We start from the raw sequence: 16581 nt of genomic DNA on the forward strand, positions 1-16581 counted from the left end.
GATTGAATTTTAGTCTGTACATAAACACCTCAGCTTCAAACAGGAGTCGATGTCAAGATTATACGTATTGTATTATGACAAAAAGGTACAAGATTTATATAACATTACTATTATTATAAACATACTTTACTGTATCCTCATGCAGCTCTTACAACCAAACTTGATGAAAGGTTGTCAACTACATACTTGGCAAACATAGATAGTGCCAGCTGTTGTTGTAAGAATAGACAGCATATCAGTGTTCTTTGTCCCGTTTTTAAAATGATCCAGCCCTGATATTCCTTATTTGGAAATTGCAGACCAAGTGTAAAAATGGTGTGGAATTGATTTGTCATTTTCAGCCTGAGAAAATAGTTGCTTATGCATCAGAAGAAATAGCTTTGTAATTCGAAGTGGCCACCTGCAGTTCTATTTCCACTGAACTGTCTGAGGCCAAAAACACACACGCAGAGTGTGAAGTACTGCACAGCAGAGGAGAAAACAGAGCAGACAAAGCACTCCCCTTCAAGTTTCATTTGCACCGACGTGTGTTTTGACCCACTTTGAAAATTTTGTTCTACAATGGATAAGTGATATTTCAGAATCAGGTTACCGTTACGATCATGTAGAAATAAGCAACAGTAGCTATACTAGCAGGGTTATAAATGTGCATCTGTGGTGCTATAGCTAAAAAATATCCATATATCATGTTTTCCTGGTGTATTCTGAAAATACGTCAGGCACAGTAGTAGGTGGTACGTTCACCCTCACTGATTAACATTAATAGTGACGTCTGTGTTTGAAGGCCAACTCTGAGCTAGTTCCAATTGGACTGGTAAAATCCGAGCAGAGCGGGAATCTTGGTTTGCAATTGGGAATCCATATATCACAGAGGACATCCCCTAGCTTCATGTCAGTCTGTCACCTCAGCATCAATCTTGGCACCCTGTCTAGCAAGCCTCTCACTAGTTTTGTATAAATTTCGACTCTGTGTTTCAATCCTCAGACAATCAGGAAGGCAGCGACTGGCGTGATGAAGACGACAAACTGCCGGGGCACGAGAACCTGACGGAAAAAGACATCGAACTGTTCAGACACATCCAGGAGCTGGCACTACAGGTACACAGATGGAGTGCCAAAATATAAAATGCAGGTGGGATAGGTTTTTCAGAGATGAAACAATGAGAAGGAGATGCTAAAGCTGAAAATAGGCCAAAAAATATATACTGAGGCAGCAGCCAGGAGTCACTGACCCTCACTCTGCTCACTCTGAGTGAGCAGAGTGAGGGTTGATTTTCAATGGTGATAAAAATGTGGTTGGAAAGAGCAGTCATCAGCAGCCACGTTGTAAAAGCCAAAGTTGTAGGATGTAGGCATGTTTGTGGATGTAGAAGTCAATTAGCTGTGAGAGACCATTGTGTTTCAGCACTGAAAGAAATTAATTTTCCATGGAACTGCCAGATTCAGCATGTGTATTGAAATCACCCATTAACAACGATGCAGGGTGATGAATATGAGGATGAAAGGTTTGTTTTTAAATGACCAGTAGATGCAAATAACATGGGGTGATTGTAGAACAGCAGCTTCACTAAAATGTAATTGATGTGTAGTGTTAAAATTGCTTGACTGTCACATTGTATTTGTGATAGATGGCAAACTCTACTCCATGTTTAGAAGGGCAGGGCTGGTCAGTTTAACTATACCAAGGAGGCACGATATAGTTGAGTGTTTTGGGCCTCTGCCATGTCTCAGTTAAGTACATAAAGTCAGTGTTGGTGTTAAGAGAAAGTGAACAGTGTGTGTGGCCAGTGAAAGAATGCATTTTGACAGTTCCACTTGAAGCTCTTTAGTCGTGTTAGCAGGTAGCCAGGTCCCTGACAATTCAAGAGTTATTAGAACGTGTAACTTTTGGTCACTAACTCTATCGATTAGTTTTCCCATACTAGTGATATGTTTTTGGGTATGTGTGTGTGGACACTGAGTGTTACCTGCCACACTGGAGTGTAAGGCTCTAGGCCAGTAATCCCTGGTGTGTAATCTGTCTCCTGCCCTCTGATCTACTAATCCCTCCAATAGTAAACCTGGACTTGACCTTCTGTGTTTTCCTCTCCTTATCTTCTTTCATCACTCTTGCTCGCCCAAACAGAAAGTCGGGGTGACAGGTCCACCAGACCCTCAGATGCGCTGTCCATCAGTCATCGAATTTGGCAAGTTTGAAATCCAGACATGGTACTCCTCTCCCTACCCACAGGAGTACAGCAGGTAAGCAAATGCACCATAATGAAACATATAGCACAGTATAATGTACTTAGCTCACATTTCTGCATGCACACTTGGAAATTACCACCAACATAATGGTGCTTAATCGTAATGTCGTTTACAGTAGCACCTACTTTGGCAAGTAAGCAGCCATAGCCAGATACGGGTTTTCTAAGGGTGTCTATTACATTTATTCTATTATGTAACATTTTGTACTACTATTCTAACCAAATCTACTTTCCTTACATATTTCAGAACTGTAAAAGATAACAATTATTAGAAAAACAAAAGATTTTTGACACATTCACAAAAAATATCTATCAACCCTAAAACTTAATGTTACTCAGCGAGAAACCAAATAGCATTATTTGCCTGAATTTGACTCTTTTGTGAAAATCTGCATTTATTTGCCCTAAACAGTTGATGTACCAGTTGTACAGACTTGGAAGATCAGCCCCTGGCAGATCTCAGAACTCACCAGGAACTCCTGTTTTTGTTATTTTCCATACAGTCTCTCCTTTTTCCTCTTGTCTCTATGTTTATGAAGTAGATTTATAAAGGGGCAAGCAGGAATTTTTCAACTCATGCAGACTAATCTATGTGTCAGTTCAAGCTGCTCCAGGCAAATTCACATTTAATCGTGCTCATTCGCGTGTGTCTATCAACTTTGGATGCAGTTGTACCGCCTCTAGAATTCACCTTGTATTCTGTTTGAGCAATCTTTCTAGACAGGCATTATGAGTGTTTACAGCTCTTCCTCACTCTTCCATCTTTGATCATACTCGACCTTTTATTTCCTTTTCAGACTACCCAAGCTCTACCTGTGTGAGTTTTGCCTGCGCTACATGAAGAGTCGCAGCATCCTCTACCAGCACATGAAGAAGTGCAACTGGTTCCACCCACCTGCCAATGAGATCTACAGGAAGGATGAGGTCTCTGTATTTGAGGTAAGGAACTACCCAGAAAGATGGCCAGAACGATGGTGATGGAGTTGAAAGAATGAATGAACTGAAAGACCAGAGGGATGATAAAATGGTGTGAGTGAGTAATGAGGGATGATGCTGTGATGGAGAGAGACAGGCTTGTGCTTAACCCGCAAATCACAGCGCAATATATTACCAAAGGCATTTTCTTCTTCTTCTCTTTTTTCTGGCCTCAAAATTGCACCAAGTGTTCCAGTTATTATCCTGGTAATCACCTCAAGCTACACAGACTACTCCCAGTATTGACACAGTACAAACCATTTAATACTTTGTTACTGTCCCTGATCAATTTCCTAATGGTGATTAATTGTTAATTGATTAATCACTAACATCCCCACTATAGTGGAATCTCCTTTTAGGTTTTTGCACCAGGGAATGGCAATGGTGTTATTAGAAAAATACATAATTACCAATCTACAGTTAAGCTGCTCTTCTGGGTCTAGTACTGCAGTGTTTTGAGTAGATTGTTGTCTGCAGGCCATGGCCACTGCAGCTCCTGTTTCCCAGCTCTGCAGTCCATCCTCACTCAGAGGAGAGCAGAGATAACTGGCGAGCTGCCAACCTGAGCCTCCCTCCTTTTTCTTTCTCTTTACAGCTCTTTGTTTCTCTCCTCCACCCCTCTTTATCTGCTAGGGTCTCCAGAGACTTGGCTGAGATCATTGCTTGACACTAACTTCTACTCCATTCACCTTTGTTCTGTTCCACAGCTCTCTAACAGCAGCTGAAATACATACTTCCACACAATAGTGTTCCTGGAACTGAACAGTCATCATTTTGGAAATTTGCTATCATTTTGTTGCACTGATGTATGCTTTCCCTCTACTCCTTCCAAAAGGTTGATGGAAATGTGAGCACAATCTACTGTCAGAACCTGTGTCTGCTGGCCAAGCTGTTCTTGGACCACAAGACCCTCTACTATGATGTGGAGCCCTTCCTTTTCTATGTCCTGACCCAGAATGACAGCAAAGGTTGCCACCTCGTCGGCTACTTCTCCAAGGTACGGCCATCCATTCAGTCTGAATTCTGAAGATGTCTCAAGTCCACACCACCACTGTGACTTCATTTTTAAGGAATGCATACCAGTGATTGTTGTAGTTCGATAAATTTTAAGTTCCCTGCATTTGCTCAGTGTATTATCAGATCTTGCTGAAACAACTACCTGAATCAAAATGTAGAGAAAAATGTATTCAAATTATTAAATTAAAATGCATTGGCAGTAGCCCACATGGTGAATTCCTACAAACATACAAATGCTTGATTTTGTGTCCCAGATGAACACCGGGTGCTGCAAGCACTGTTGCCCTTCTGGTGTTTGCATTTGCAGGTGCTCCCATTAACATGCCACCTTGCTGCCAAAACACAGCAGTTAGTAAGCGGATGCAGCACTATCAACACCCGGCTGTACGCCCACACAGGCCTGCTCCATTATGCAGCTCCGTTATTTCTCCGTTTTTTTCTAATGGTGGAATGTGTGTCTGTGTCTTTTCCCCCTTCTTCAGGAGAAGCACTGTCAACAGAAATACAACGTATCATGCATCATGATTCTTCCACAGTATCAGCGCAAGGGCTACGGACGCTTTCTCATCGACTTCAGTAAGAACCTCAGCTTTAAACAAACACATACACGCAGTGACAGCAGCAAAAACTGAGAACTACTATGTGTCTGTTGATGCTTCCTCCTTTGGCTAGAAACTGTAACTAAATTAATACATTTATAAATTTAAAAATTACTGTGGTGTGAATTTGTAGTTTTTTGCTGAAGGTGTCTGTAATTGGTGTATTTTTCCCTCACTGCAGGCTATCTGTTGTCCAAGCGTGAGGGCCAACCGGGATCACCAGAGAAGCCTCTGTCAGACCTAGGCCGACTGTCCTACATGGCCTACTGGCGCAGCGAGGTGCTGGAGTGTCTCCATGAGGTCCGCGATCAGCAGATCACCATACGACAACTCAGCAAACTGACTGGGATCTGCCCGCAGGACATCACCACAACCCTGCACAGCCTCAACATGCTGGAGCAGCGAGGAGACAGGTCAGAGGACAGGACCTGCATACACACAGACACGCTTAATTATCTAGTCTCATATCAAATGGGTCAAATATGCACTCAAATGGATCCCACTGTTTGTTCCACATAGTTGGAAGTTCCTCATAGATTCTCACCTAACCCAACTCATCTAACCCAACTGTAGCCACACCAAACTGTTACCTAACTGCAACCATTTGCAACTTTAAAGGGGACCTATTATGCTCATTTCCAGCTCTATATTTTTATTTTTAGACTCAACTAGAGTAGTTTTGCATGATTCAGTGTTCAAAAAATTCCTTATTCCTTCTTATACTTGCCCTTTATGCACCTTAGGTATAGCCTGTCTCCTTACAGGCAGTCTTAGCTCCTGTCTTTTTAAGGCCCCCCTCCCAATGAGCCCACTCTGTTCTGATTGGCCAGCTTTCTGGAAGCCTGCCAAGGGGCAGCCGTATCAGAGTCGTGTTAAGTTACCACTGATGCAAACCCAACATTTCCTGCTTTACTGCTTCAATTTAATTAAAATTAAAATTAAAAGCTTTTAAATGACTAAATATAGGGATACTTTCATTGTGAAGGATTTACAGGTAGTGAAATGTGTTCCTCATGAAGTTAGCAGAGCTTGGTTAGCAGCGCTAAAAACCGGTCAACACAACAACATATGCAGATATTTGGAGTTATTTGTTCAGCGGATCAGTTAGAAATAATGCAGGGAGGAAATAGTACAAGTAGAAACAGCCATAGTGAGAAGTTTGATGAAGAGATGCAGACGACCAGCACACCTCCAACAGGTAAACCACTTATTTTACTTTGTAGTGCTGTGTAATGGAGTCATGGCTCGGTGTGACTACCCCCAAAACAATGGAGAAATGCCATAATGTTAGCAGAGCAGAGCAGTGAATTTGCGCCCTGTGCAAGGAGAAGACAACCACATAAAGAAATCTGTCACAAGCCGACATCAGCTTGGGCTGAAAGTAGAGAAAACGTTGGAAACTGAGTGTTCAAAGCAGTCTGAAGCCGGTGATTTTTTGCATGCAGGAATTATTTCTACATACGTTTATTTTTTTGACACGTTGCCCACTTTTAACATGAACATTTGACATTGTAACGTTATATATATGACTGAAAATGAGGAAAAGCATGATAGGTCCCCTTTAACCTAAACATACTTTTAAACTAAGCTTACACATCTAAACATGTTTAATCTTATCATTAAAACAAATATTCCAGTTTGGCAGGCTAGTGACAATGATTCTACCATAAGCCTGACAGGGCCCATAATGGTGCATCAGTGGCTAGCTCTTTTCCTCCTTTTCTGATTTTCTAATAAAAATATTTTCATCATTATTTTCCCTGCATTAATACACCATATAGCATAGCACATGAAACCGAGTATGACCAGTAGCCAGGCAAACCCTGTATGTAAACATAGCCAGTGAAAAGCTTCTAAAGTAGACTTGTGTTGGATTATAATAGTCCCTATAATGTCACATAAAACCTGACCATTAGTCTTGGTTTAGTGTCCTACTGCTGACTTCTCAATTTTTTTAAGAAGTCAGCCTTTTAACTAATGAAAGATCTTTAATTAATGCCCATGTTCTTGTTAAGCTTTTTGAAGCAGAGATTATTTATTTATATTATTTATTCTATTTGAAACACTTTTTCTGAATAAAATTCTTTGTTACAGTGAAATACTGGTTTTTGGTTTTTGCTGGAATTTTTCATCTAAAGCAGTCATAACATCTCGAGATGAGGTGGCCTGGTGTTCACATAACACTGACATGCTACCATATCTGCCTAATATTAAGCCAAATTTCTGCAAAGGATTGAAAGGGAAGCATAATGGGCAATTGTCTAATTGTAAATAAGCTCTCTTTCAGTTTACACCAGTGAGTAGTAGTCTGACTGTATTGACCTAAGGTTTTTGTCTCGCAATATAGAAAAGATAACAGTTGCAAGATGTCACTAACTGGTGGCCTTAGGAATCTCTAAAACACTCAAATGCATACAGACATAATAAAATAGACAAAAAGACATAAATACACCGTCATAATGCTGTTGTTTCCTTTTGTCAGGCTGGTCCTGGTGCGAAGGGAGAAACTGGTGTCTAGCCACATGGCTCGTCTCAAGGCCCGGCCACGGCAGCTGGAAGTCGACCCAGAGTGTCTCCGCTGGACTCCTGTAATTGTAACAAACACTGTGGTCTCTGATGCTGATGGAGATGATGACGAGGATGAGGACGAGGACGAACCAGGGGAAGACAACCGCAAGGAGGTAAATATGTTGAAATTGTATTTACGATATAGTGGAGGTGATGGACTGGATTGGTCTCAAAGTTGCCATTCATTCTTATTGAATAATTATTGATTTTATTATACTTTGTAAATAGATCAAGCCAAGTCACAAGGTCCCACCAATGTCCTGGCACATGCGCCAAGGAAAGAAGAGGGAGGAGGAGGAAGATGACGATGATGAAGAAGAGGAAGATGAGAGAAAGTGCTTCCTGGGGTTTCCCATGAACCAAAGCTCTCCAACATCCCCTCCTGTCCGCTGTCCACCACCTGTCCCAGAACCACCACGACCACCTCCCCCAACAAATGGAGAACGCAGACCACGGGGGCGCCCACCCAAAAACTGGCCTTGGGGTAAGGTGAAGGACAGCCAGCGGGTGGGACGGCCACCTAAGATCCGCCCAGCAGAGGACGAGGACGATGAAGATGAAGAGAGGGCAGAGGGAGGGAAAACAACAGGCTCTGCCAGCAGCCCACCCTCCCTTTTCTCCCTGGATAGACAAGCAGAGTCCACAGCCTTTCATACACTGGACATGGCCAGGCACCCCTCCATAACCCCCACTCGAAGAGGGCGCCCCCCCAGGAAAAAGAGAGGCCCCAAGCCAAGACGAACGGAAGGTCCTGGAGAGGGGCTGGCACAGTTTCCTATGGTTTCCAGGCTGAATGATTCTCCTCCTCTCAGGAAGAGCTGCTTCAGTGAAAGCAGTGAAGAAGAGGATGATGAAGATGAAGAAGATGACGAAGAGAGGAGAGCATGCTCTCCCCCCATCCTCACCAAGCCTGCCATGGGGCTCAAATGCAAGGTAAGAAACTAAAAGTGTTCAAATTTACTAAAACTGACATAATGTTAAATTTAGATTGTTGTCCTTATCCTTAAGATAAAAATTACTTGAGCAAAATATAAATGAGCATTTACTTTACATGGCAGCACACCTAATTTCCCATCCTGTTTTACCTAGAAGCCCTTGAGGAAACGTCGCTTTCGCCAGCGCAGCCACCCTCACAGCAGCGTGGTGACAGAGACCATTTCTGAGACCACAGAGGTTTTGGACGAACCCTTTGTAGACTCTGACTCTGAGAGGCCCATGCCCAGGCTGGAGGAGGAGACGCCACTGGGCCACCCTCTGCGCCGCTACCCCCCTGCCCGCTCAGCTCTGAGGTTGTCAGACCCAGCACCGAAGAGGGGTCGGCACTCCAACATCACAGATTCAGAGGAAGACGGTGAGTAAACAGGATGACAAACTGATGATGAAACACACAATTTAGTGAGTACTACTTGTATATACCCAGGTATGTAAGTAGCTTTATGTAACACTTTCTTATCCTTGTGCCTCTTGTCAGAGCTAACTCCTGTGCTGAAGCCTGTGGCTGCACTGCCAGCAGCTCCCTCAGAGACCCTAGCGGTCGACCCTGAGGTCCCAGTCAAGAAGAAGAAAGGCTGGCCCAAGGGAAAGAGTCGTAAACCACTGCACTGGAAGAAACGAGGACCTGGAAGACCACCTGGCAGTGGGCCCAACCAGCGAGCAGCCGCAGATAGCCAGGCCCAGAGTGGGGATCCTCCGCCCCCCAAAATTAAGATGAAGCCTGGGCGCAAGCCTCGAAGCTGGTACCTGCAGCGGGCCCAAGAGGAGGCAGATAGGCAGGAGCAGGAAAGACAAAGGCTGTTGGAGCAACATTTGGACAAAGATCCTCAGCTGCTCTCAGCAGATGACCGTAACAGCAAACGAGTCTGCAAAACCAACACTGACAACAAACAAAAAGACTCTGATGAAGAAGACGACTATCTCCCTAAGCCTGTAGAGCAGAAGGTCCCCAAGAGGCGAGGGAGACCGCCCAAGAACCCTGCCCTCCGCCAGCCACCCCAGCCTGCACCCAAACCACCTCCCACCTCTGAGCCAGAGGAGGAAGAGGAAGAGGATGAGGAGGAGGAGACTGAAAGAACCTGGGAGGAGGACAAACCCAGCCGTCCACCGTCCCGTCCCCTGCTGTCCCCTTCTTCCTCCTCTTCCACCTCAGGGCCCCGGGCCCCACAGTCCCGGCCTCAGGACACAGATATGGGTGACAGGGAAGAAGACGATGACGATGAGGAGAGGGAGGAAGAGGAATGCGGTAGCTTGGGCAGCGGTGGTGGTAGTATCAGCAGACGAGCAGCAGCAACACCAGGTTCAGGAAGCAGGCGCAGTGAGGACCACGATGCAGATGATGAAGGTGACGGACACTTAGAGGAAAAGAGCAACAACAGTAAGAAAAGAAAAAGTCAGGAGTCTGAAGATGAGGATGATGATGAAGATGAGGAGGAGGAGCCTGCCTCCCGTGCAAGCTCTCCTCCAGTCAAAGAAGAACCCCAAGGCGGAGAAGCTTTTTTAGACATGGAGAACAGCGTGGCCCGGGACTATGTCAGCAAGCAGGAGGAGGAAGAAGAGGAGGAGGAGGAGGCTGAGGAGGAGGTGCAGGAGGCAAAGTGTCGACCCTCCTCAGCTGACTCACAGCAGGAAGAGAGGCGGCGCAGGGAGCAGGAGGAGTCTGCTGCAGCAGCTGCGGCAGTGGAAACAGTAACGGCCATGTCTGTTCCCTCTGAACCTATGGAGCTTCAGCCTCTGCACCCGGAGGACAAGGATGTCACGCTGTTAATGGAACCCCAGCACACACACTCACACTCCCACCCTCACCAGCACTCTGACTTCAAAGAGGAGCTGGGCCACCATCACCCACACCATCCCCATCACCACTCCAATGAGCTGGACCTGGAGACTGTGCAGGCTGTCCAGTCCCTGACACAGGGAGAAGCCCAGGACGAAGAGACTGAACCTCACCCACACCATGGGGCTTACCAGGACTGTGAGGAGACCCTAGCTGCCTGTCGGACCCTGCAGAGTTACAGCCACACGGGGGAGACAGAAGAGGAGGCCCTGGCCTTAGTGGAGGAGTGTGGGGCCTCCCAACACAGCAGCCCCCTCCCTAATCCCCCAATGCCCCCCCTGCCCAGTCAGTCTGTACGATCAGTGAACAGCCCAGGTTTGCCCTCGGGCATCATGGACACAACACCGGCAGGGCAGAGGGGAGGGACACCTGGCCCCACTGGAGCAGGGGGAAGTGGTGGAGGTGCTGGAGGTGGGTACACCCAGATCACCCCAGAGCATCCCAGTTCTCTGTCAGCACCCTCCCAGCAGAACATGGAGACATCTCCGATGATGGACGTGCCGTCTGTGTCAGACCACTCGCAGCAGGTGGTGGACAGTGGCTTCAGTGACCTGGGCAGCATAGAGAGCACTACAGAGAACTACGACAACCCCAGCAGCTATGATTCCACCATGGGTGGAGGGGGCAATGGAACAGGGAATGGGGGGAATGGAGGGGGAATGTCAGCTGCTGTAGTGGCAGGAGCGTCCACAGCTTCCTCATCATCAGCCTCCTCTTCCTCCAGCTCGGCCACCCCATCCTCCTCCTCCCAGTCCAACAGCTGCTCCTTCGTGCCAGCCCCCAGCCTCACATCTTCCACAGGAACAGGAGGATCCCAGCTAGGGATGGGCAGCTGTAGCCTCATCCAGCAAACAGGACCGGGGCCCAACAGTGGACCAGGTGCCAGTAATGTAGGCAGTGCTGTGCCACAACCCCCACCACCCCCACCACCGTCCAACACTCCCAGCTGTGGTATCAAGTCTCCCCAGAGCTGTGGTGTGATTGAGAGGCCTCCTAGCACCAATCAGCAGCAGCAGCAGTCCCAAAAAAAGGTTCCACAGCAGCCTCCTCAACAGCAGCAGGCCCCCAACTCCCAGCCTCCACCCTCAGCTCCACCACCTCCACCGCAGCAACAGCAGCAGCCCCTTTCTCAGTGTAGCATGGGCAATGGCTTCGCCTCCACACCCATGATCATGGAGATCCCCGAGAGTGGAGGCGGCGGAGGGGGCCGCACCCTGTATGAGCGCATGGGTCAGGACTTTGGCACAGGGGGCTACCCCCAGCCCTCCGCAACCTTCAGCCTGGCCAAACTCCAGCAGCTCACCAACACCATCATGGACCCCCATGCCATGCCCTACTCTCACTCAGCCTCCGTCACCTCCTATGCCACCAGTGTTTCCCTCTCCAACCCTGGGCTGGCCCCTTCACCCCACACTCCCCTCCCTCAGGGCCAGCCCACTATGACCCCACCTCCCAACCTTAGCTCTGGCTCCATGAACCTAGGCTCCCTGCAGCTGCAATGCAACATGCCCACCACTAACATTGGTCTGGGTCCCCCACCGCACACGCAGCGACTGCAGGGCCAGATGGCTACAGTCAAAGGCCATATTTCCATCCGGTCCAAAGCCACTCAGCAGTTGGCTCCAGCCCCACACCAGCAGCAGCTCTATGGCCGCAGCTCAGGGGCTGTGGCCATGCAGGGCACACCTCGCACCTTGGCTGTGCAGCGTGGTATGATGCCAAACCTCATGCCAACGCCGGCACCATACAATTCCATGAACATGACACCGCTCAATGCCATGTCAGCTGGCTACCGAATGCCCCAACCCATGATGAACAGTGGTTACCACGGCAATCCCCCTTACATGAATCAGCCAGCTCAGTACCCCATGCAGATGCAGATGGGCATGATGGGAGGGCAGGGTTACCCGCAGCAGCCTATGCAGCCCAATCACCATGGCAACATGATGTACACTGGTCCCTCCCATCACAGCTATGCTGGTGTACCAAAACAGTCACCTTACATGAGCAGATGAGCAGCAGGGAACTAAAAAAGGAGACATGGTGCCAGAGATGATACTCGCTGTACTCTAAATGTCCATTACTCCTATTCACACTCTCCAGTGCCGCAGCAGGCACCAGGGAGAGGTGGTGATTGGAGGCAGAGCGGGTCTTTGGGTTTCCTGTTTTTCTATGTTGTCATTTTGTCCCTTTTTGTTTTTGGGCTCATGTCCCTTCCCCGCTGGGAGCAAGTCGGGAAAGATTCGGGGTTGGGGTGTGTACACGGACCTCGGCCATCCCGTGCAGCTTCAGGCCAGGCCTACACAGTCCTCTGTAGACAAGCCCAAAAGTCTCCTCTTCCTCTTGATGTGCAGGAGGAGAGTGGGGGAGGACAAGGATAACGAGGAAGATACACAGAGAAAGACAATACAGGAGTACCTTGCTTTGTCAGACTGTGAATGAAAAAACAGTGGTTAACTGATTATATTCAACCATGCACACAATCTTTTAATTGATATAGGAAGCCTTACCTTGAAAAAAAGAGACAATGAAACATTGTAGGCGGACTCTCATTTTGTTTTGTTAAACTTAATGTTGAACCTTATTTTTGTTGTTGCTGTTTTTGTTGATTGTTTTGAAATACTCGTGTGCAGTCCGACCTCTTATATGCTTTGGTCTTTATATGTGTGGCATTCTGAAATGGTGATAACACCCTCTTGCTCTCTCAGAAATACCCCAACATCAGACAGCTTTTCACCTAATTCCAGAAAAGCATAGGAGCGGGGCCTCCAGTATTCAAGGTGTTGAGCCGTTTCCAGAATCTCTGTCTTCCCGGATGGACGGTGTCAAACCAAAAACACAGCAAAGACACAGTGGAGACGAGCGTGTTACTGTCTTATATGTCCATGAATAAAATGAGTAGCATTATTTTCCAGTTTGCCACCACTCTGAAACGTTTGGATGTAAATATTCTGGTACTTCCCAATATCCAGCAGCACTCACACACACACACACACACACACACACACACACACACACACACACACACACACACACACACACACACACACACACACACACACACACACACACAGACACACAGACACACAGACACACAGACACACACTGGCTAGCTGTCGCCAACTGGTGGCTAGCTCAGGAAAGTACAACATTCAGCTGTTCTTGTCCACACTCCACTGACAGTGTACAATGTCAGCCTTTTTTAGCAGTTTAGGATACAAATGGTGGGATTGCCATTTAACTGCTTTAAGGAAAGTCGGATAACTATTAGCTGACTCCTCCTTAAGTGTTAATGACCCAAAGAGGTCGAGGAGTCTGCTTTTGAATGGTGTATTTTGTTAAAACTGTATATTTTTTCCTTTCTGCAAAATTCTGCACTCACACTGGCTAGAAATACGGCAGTAGACAGTTAGCCTTTATAAAAGGTGTGCCTAAATGCCTGATCTAGTGCATGGTTTGGCCCTCACATAGAGGCACACTCGTATAGAAGCAGGGTTGGAGGTGAGGAAGTGTTTGAGGTCCTGTTGGTCATGGCGTTCAAATGGCAGAGGTGAAACAGTTGACCTGGTTGCTCCATGTACCAGTATTCAAAGTCAAAAGAGGAGTTTTCATTTTCTTACAGACCTGACATTGCATACTTTATTTGTGTGTGTTGTTCTGTTCTGTACTTATTTTTTTGTTTGTTTCTTTCTGAATTTTATCAGACTGGGCAGCTTTCTTTTATGACACAAGCTGACTCTTTTTGGACTTTAGAAAACCTATTGTAGAGAAAATGTTTTTTCTATAATATAAAAGGAAATTCTGACATTGATATTGGTACTGTCATTTTTTTCACTTCTGTTTCAGGAAAAAAAACAATACATATTTTTTAGCTCGCCTCTTGGGTAATAATTACTAAGAAATTCAAAATTTAAAAAAATTACCACTCACTTTTAGTGACTTTAAGATGCCTTTAACCTCTCCATTCCATCTCATCTCTAGAGTTTTTCTATCTTTGTGTAGTATATTAATGCTATTTTAAACAAAAGGACTACAAATATCTAAAGGTCACTTGGCATTCTTTTCTTTTTTTTTTACTTGTGTGTGTATAGGATGACTTCCTTACATTTAAGAGGCATGTAAAAATGAGCTCAGTATATTTCTGTCTGTTTATATCGCTTCCCTTTTTGTATCCTTTGTAATTGTACATGTTGCGTTGTATGCTAAGAGAGAGCGCAAAATAAAGAGAGGAGTGACAGCTGGGCACACAGTGAAGGTTGATTTGCGCTCAGCGGCCTCAACTCTCTACTCTGTCCCTGTATGTATTTCCATTTATTCGTTTGTTTTTGTTTTTTTTTTCTTAGCAAGTACTTTCAAAGAACTCTGTACATTTTAACATAAAATGAAAATAAATTATGTTGAGCCATTCATGTTTCACTTGAGCTTTTTAAAGTTGCATCTGATTCAGTTCTACATTTAAATTGTTGTAGTTATCAACTCAGTCCACTCCCTCAAGATTTACTGTAAAGGGACATTTATTGTTCAAAACTGTGCACATTTACCCACCTGAAAGAGCCTTCTTCCATTATCTTATTGGAAAACTCATTTTTACACACATAAATCAGTTTACTAGTCACAGGGAGTCTTAAGAAATTATGTCATGATGATGTCATCAGGGTTATCTCTGCTTGGGCTTGGAGAATACAGATTTATTACAGAAAGCCTGTCTGCAACCTGGAAATGGGGAATTCAAAAGACAGTTAAGGAAGGACTCAAGAAAATATGCTACTGGTTGCATTATGGGAAATGTAGGATCTGTATTTTTTGGAGCTTCATCCATGCTAGGCACTCAAAATCATATCTTGGCTTCTGCCATTTTGATGTTGAATCCCGTTTCTTAGAATCTGTCTCTTGTGAGACTTGTGATTTAGAATTGCACTTTATGAAAGTGCAATTCTAAATCACTGTAAAACCTCTTTGATGTTTTAATTGTCAACTAGTCTTAATTATACTCCAAATATTTCACATAATGTTCAGTACAACATGCCAATGTTGCAACCTAAGTTCAGGACTAATTGCAACAACATAGCCTAAAAGAGAAGATAAATAATGCCAGTTGGTGCGAATGCATAGTCCAAATCACCATACACACTTCAAAAGCATTAAACTACACTGGACAATTCAGGCTCCTTCACTAACAGTGAGGATGTCTCATACCTGAGCTGCTGTATTGATGAAAAGCTTTCTCTGGGTGACACTCATTCTGATGTGTAGTAAGTAGATCAGGGGATAACCAACCGTTTTATTTTAAGGAAGTCTTTTCCACAAGGCTTAATACCACTATGAATGAATTGATTGAGTTTTACTCCATATTCACCACACATTGATATTGAACTTTCAGGCATCACATGCAGTCACTACATGTCACTGCAGTACATGAGCAAGTCATGTCAAAATCTGTCAAAATCATCTTCAACAAAATCCAAATCTGCAGACTTTACCACCTTCCGTTTTGCTGGATTGTGAATGAAAGGGACTTGTTTCAGTGTAATATCTCAAACTCCCACAAGAGTCACATTTATCTAACCTACGCAATGTGAAACCCAGTCATCCATTCACTGATGTCAGTACAGTTGGTGAACACCTCTTAATTGAACCACCATACTGAATCCTCTAAACATTTCACCTAAAATACATTGTGAAAACAAAAAAAGAACATCATATGATCGCTCAGTCACTGACCCTGACTCCCAGTCTCATGTTTCCATCTTGTATAATTTAACTTGCTGTAAAAGGGAAAAATGCTGACTGGGTGAGTGCATTTAAAAGTGACCTCTTTGTGTCACATCAGCAATATGCATATTAACAACCTGTGCTGATAAGTAGCACTACAATCAGCTTCACTACACTGTATTGTGCATAGCATTTTCAGACTTACAACCAGTCACCAGAGTGCACCGTGAAACTCTATGATCATACCAGACGGATACGTCTATTAACTGTCTGATGTCTCTTGCCTTTTTCTGTTCCACTAACATTCACTGTAAGGGTTTAACCGGATGACACTGAGGGTAAGATTTCTCCTGACTTCATTGTTTACATATGTGTTGAAACTTTGTCTTAAGGGTGTGGACTGCACTTGAAAAGGTTACTCCCAGACCTTAGAGACTCTGAGACAAGTTATTCATTGTGCACCTAGTTTACATAACCTGCTTGTGAGTGAAATAGGCCTCTACTGGTTAATGGTTTTGCAGTTTTTTAATCACTTTTTTTTTTTTTAAGAATAGAAGGCCTACATGTATTTTGCATCTTTGTATTGTGCTTTTGTTTTTGGTCCAAATAACATTTGGTCATTTTTACACAACAG

The 16581-nt window shown here is 45.1% G+C and overlaps 1 protein-coding gene across 4 annotated transcripts in view; it reads left to right on the forward strand.

Moving 5' to 3' along the window:
- The window catches only part of kat6a (K(lysine) acetyltransferase 6A), a 35346-nt gene extending 20704 nt beyond the window's left edge, over positions 1–14642 (forward strand). For 3 of the 4 annotated variants that reach the window (XM_042420723.1, XM_042420725.1, XM_042420724.1), the window contains exons 8-17: positions 986–1098; positions 2126–2241; positions 3044–3185; positions 4057–4218; positions 4721–4814; positions 5019–5250; positions 7320–7518; positions 7634–8338; positions 8495–8756; positions 8877–14642. In XM_042420723.1, coding sequence (XP_042276657.1) covers positions 986–1098; positions 2126–2241; positions 3044–3185; positions 4057–4218; positions 4721–4814; positions 5019–5250; positions 7320–7518; positions 7634–8338; positions 8495–8756; positions 8877–12250 — 5399 coding nt within the window. In that variant the 3' untranslated portion in view covers positions 12251–14642. The remainder of the gene's footprint in view (positions 1–985; positions 1099–2125; positions 2242–3043; positions 3186–4056; positions 4219–4720; positions 4815–5018; positions 5251–7319; positions 7519–7633; positions 8339–8494; positions 8757–8876) is intronic. The other variant, XM_042420726.1, reaches the window with a different exon arrangement.
- The last annotated feature ends 1939 nt before the right edge of the window (positions 14643–16581 follow it).

The sequence above is a fragment of the Thunnus maccoyii genome, chromosome 9, assembly GCF_910596095.1.
Source record: "Thunnus maccoyii chromosome 9, fThuMac1.1, whole genome shotgun sequence".
Taxonomy (NCBI): Eukaryota; Metazoa; Chordata; class Actinopteri; order Scombriformes; family Scombridae; genus Thunnus; species Thunnus maccoyii.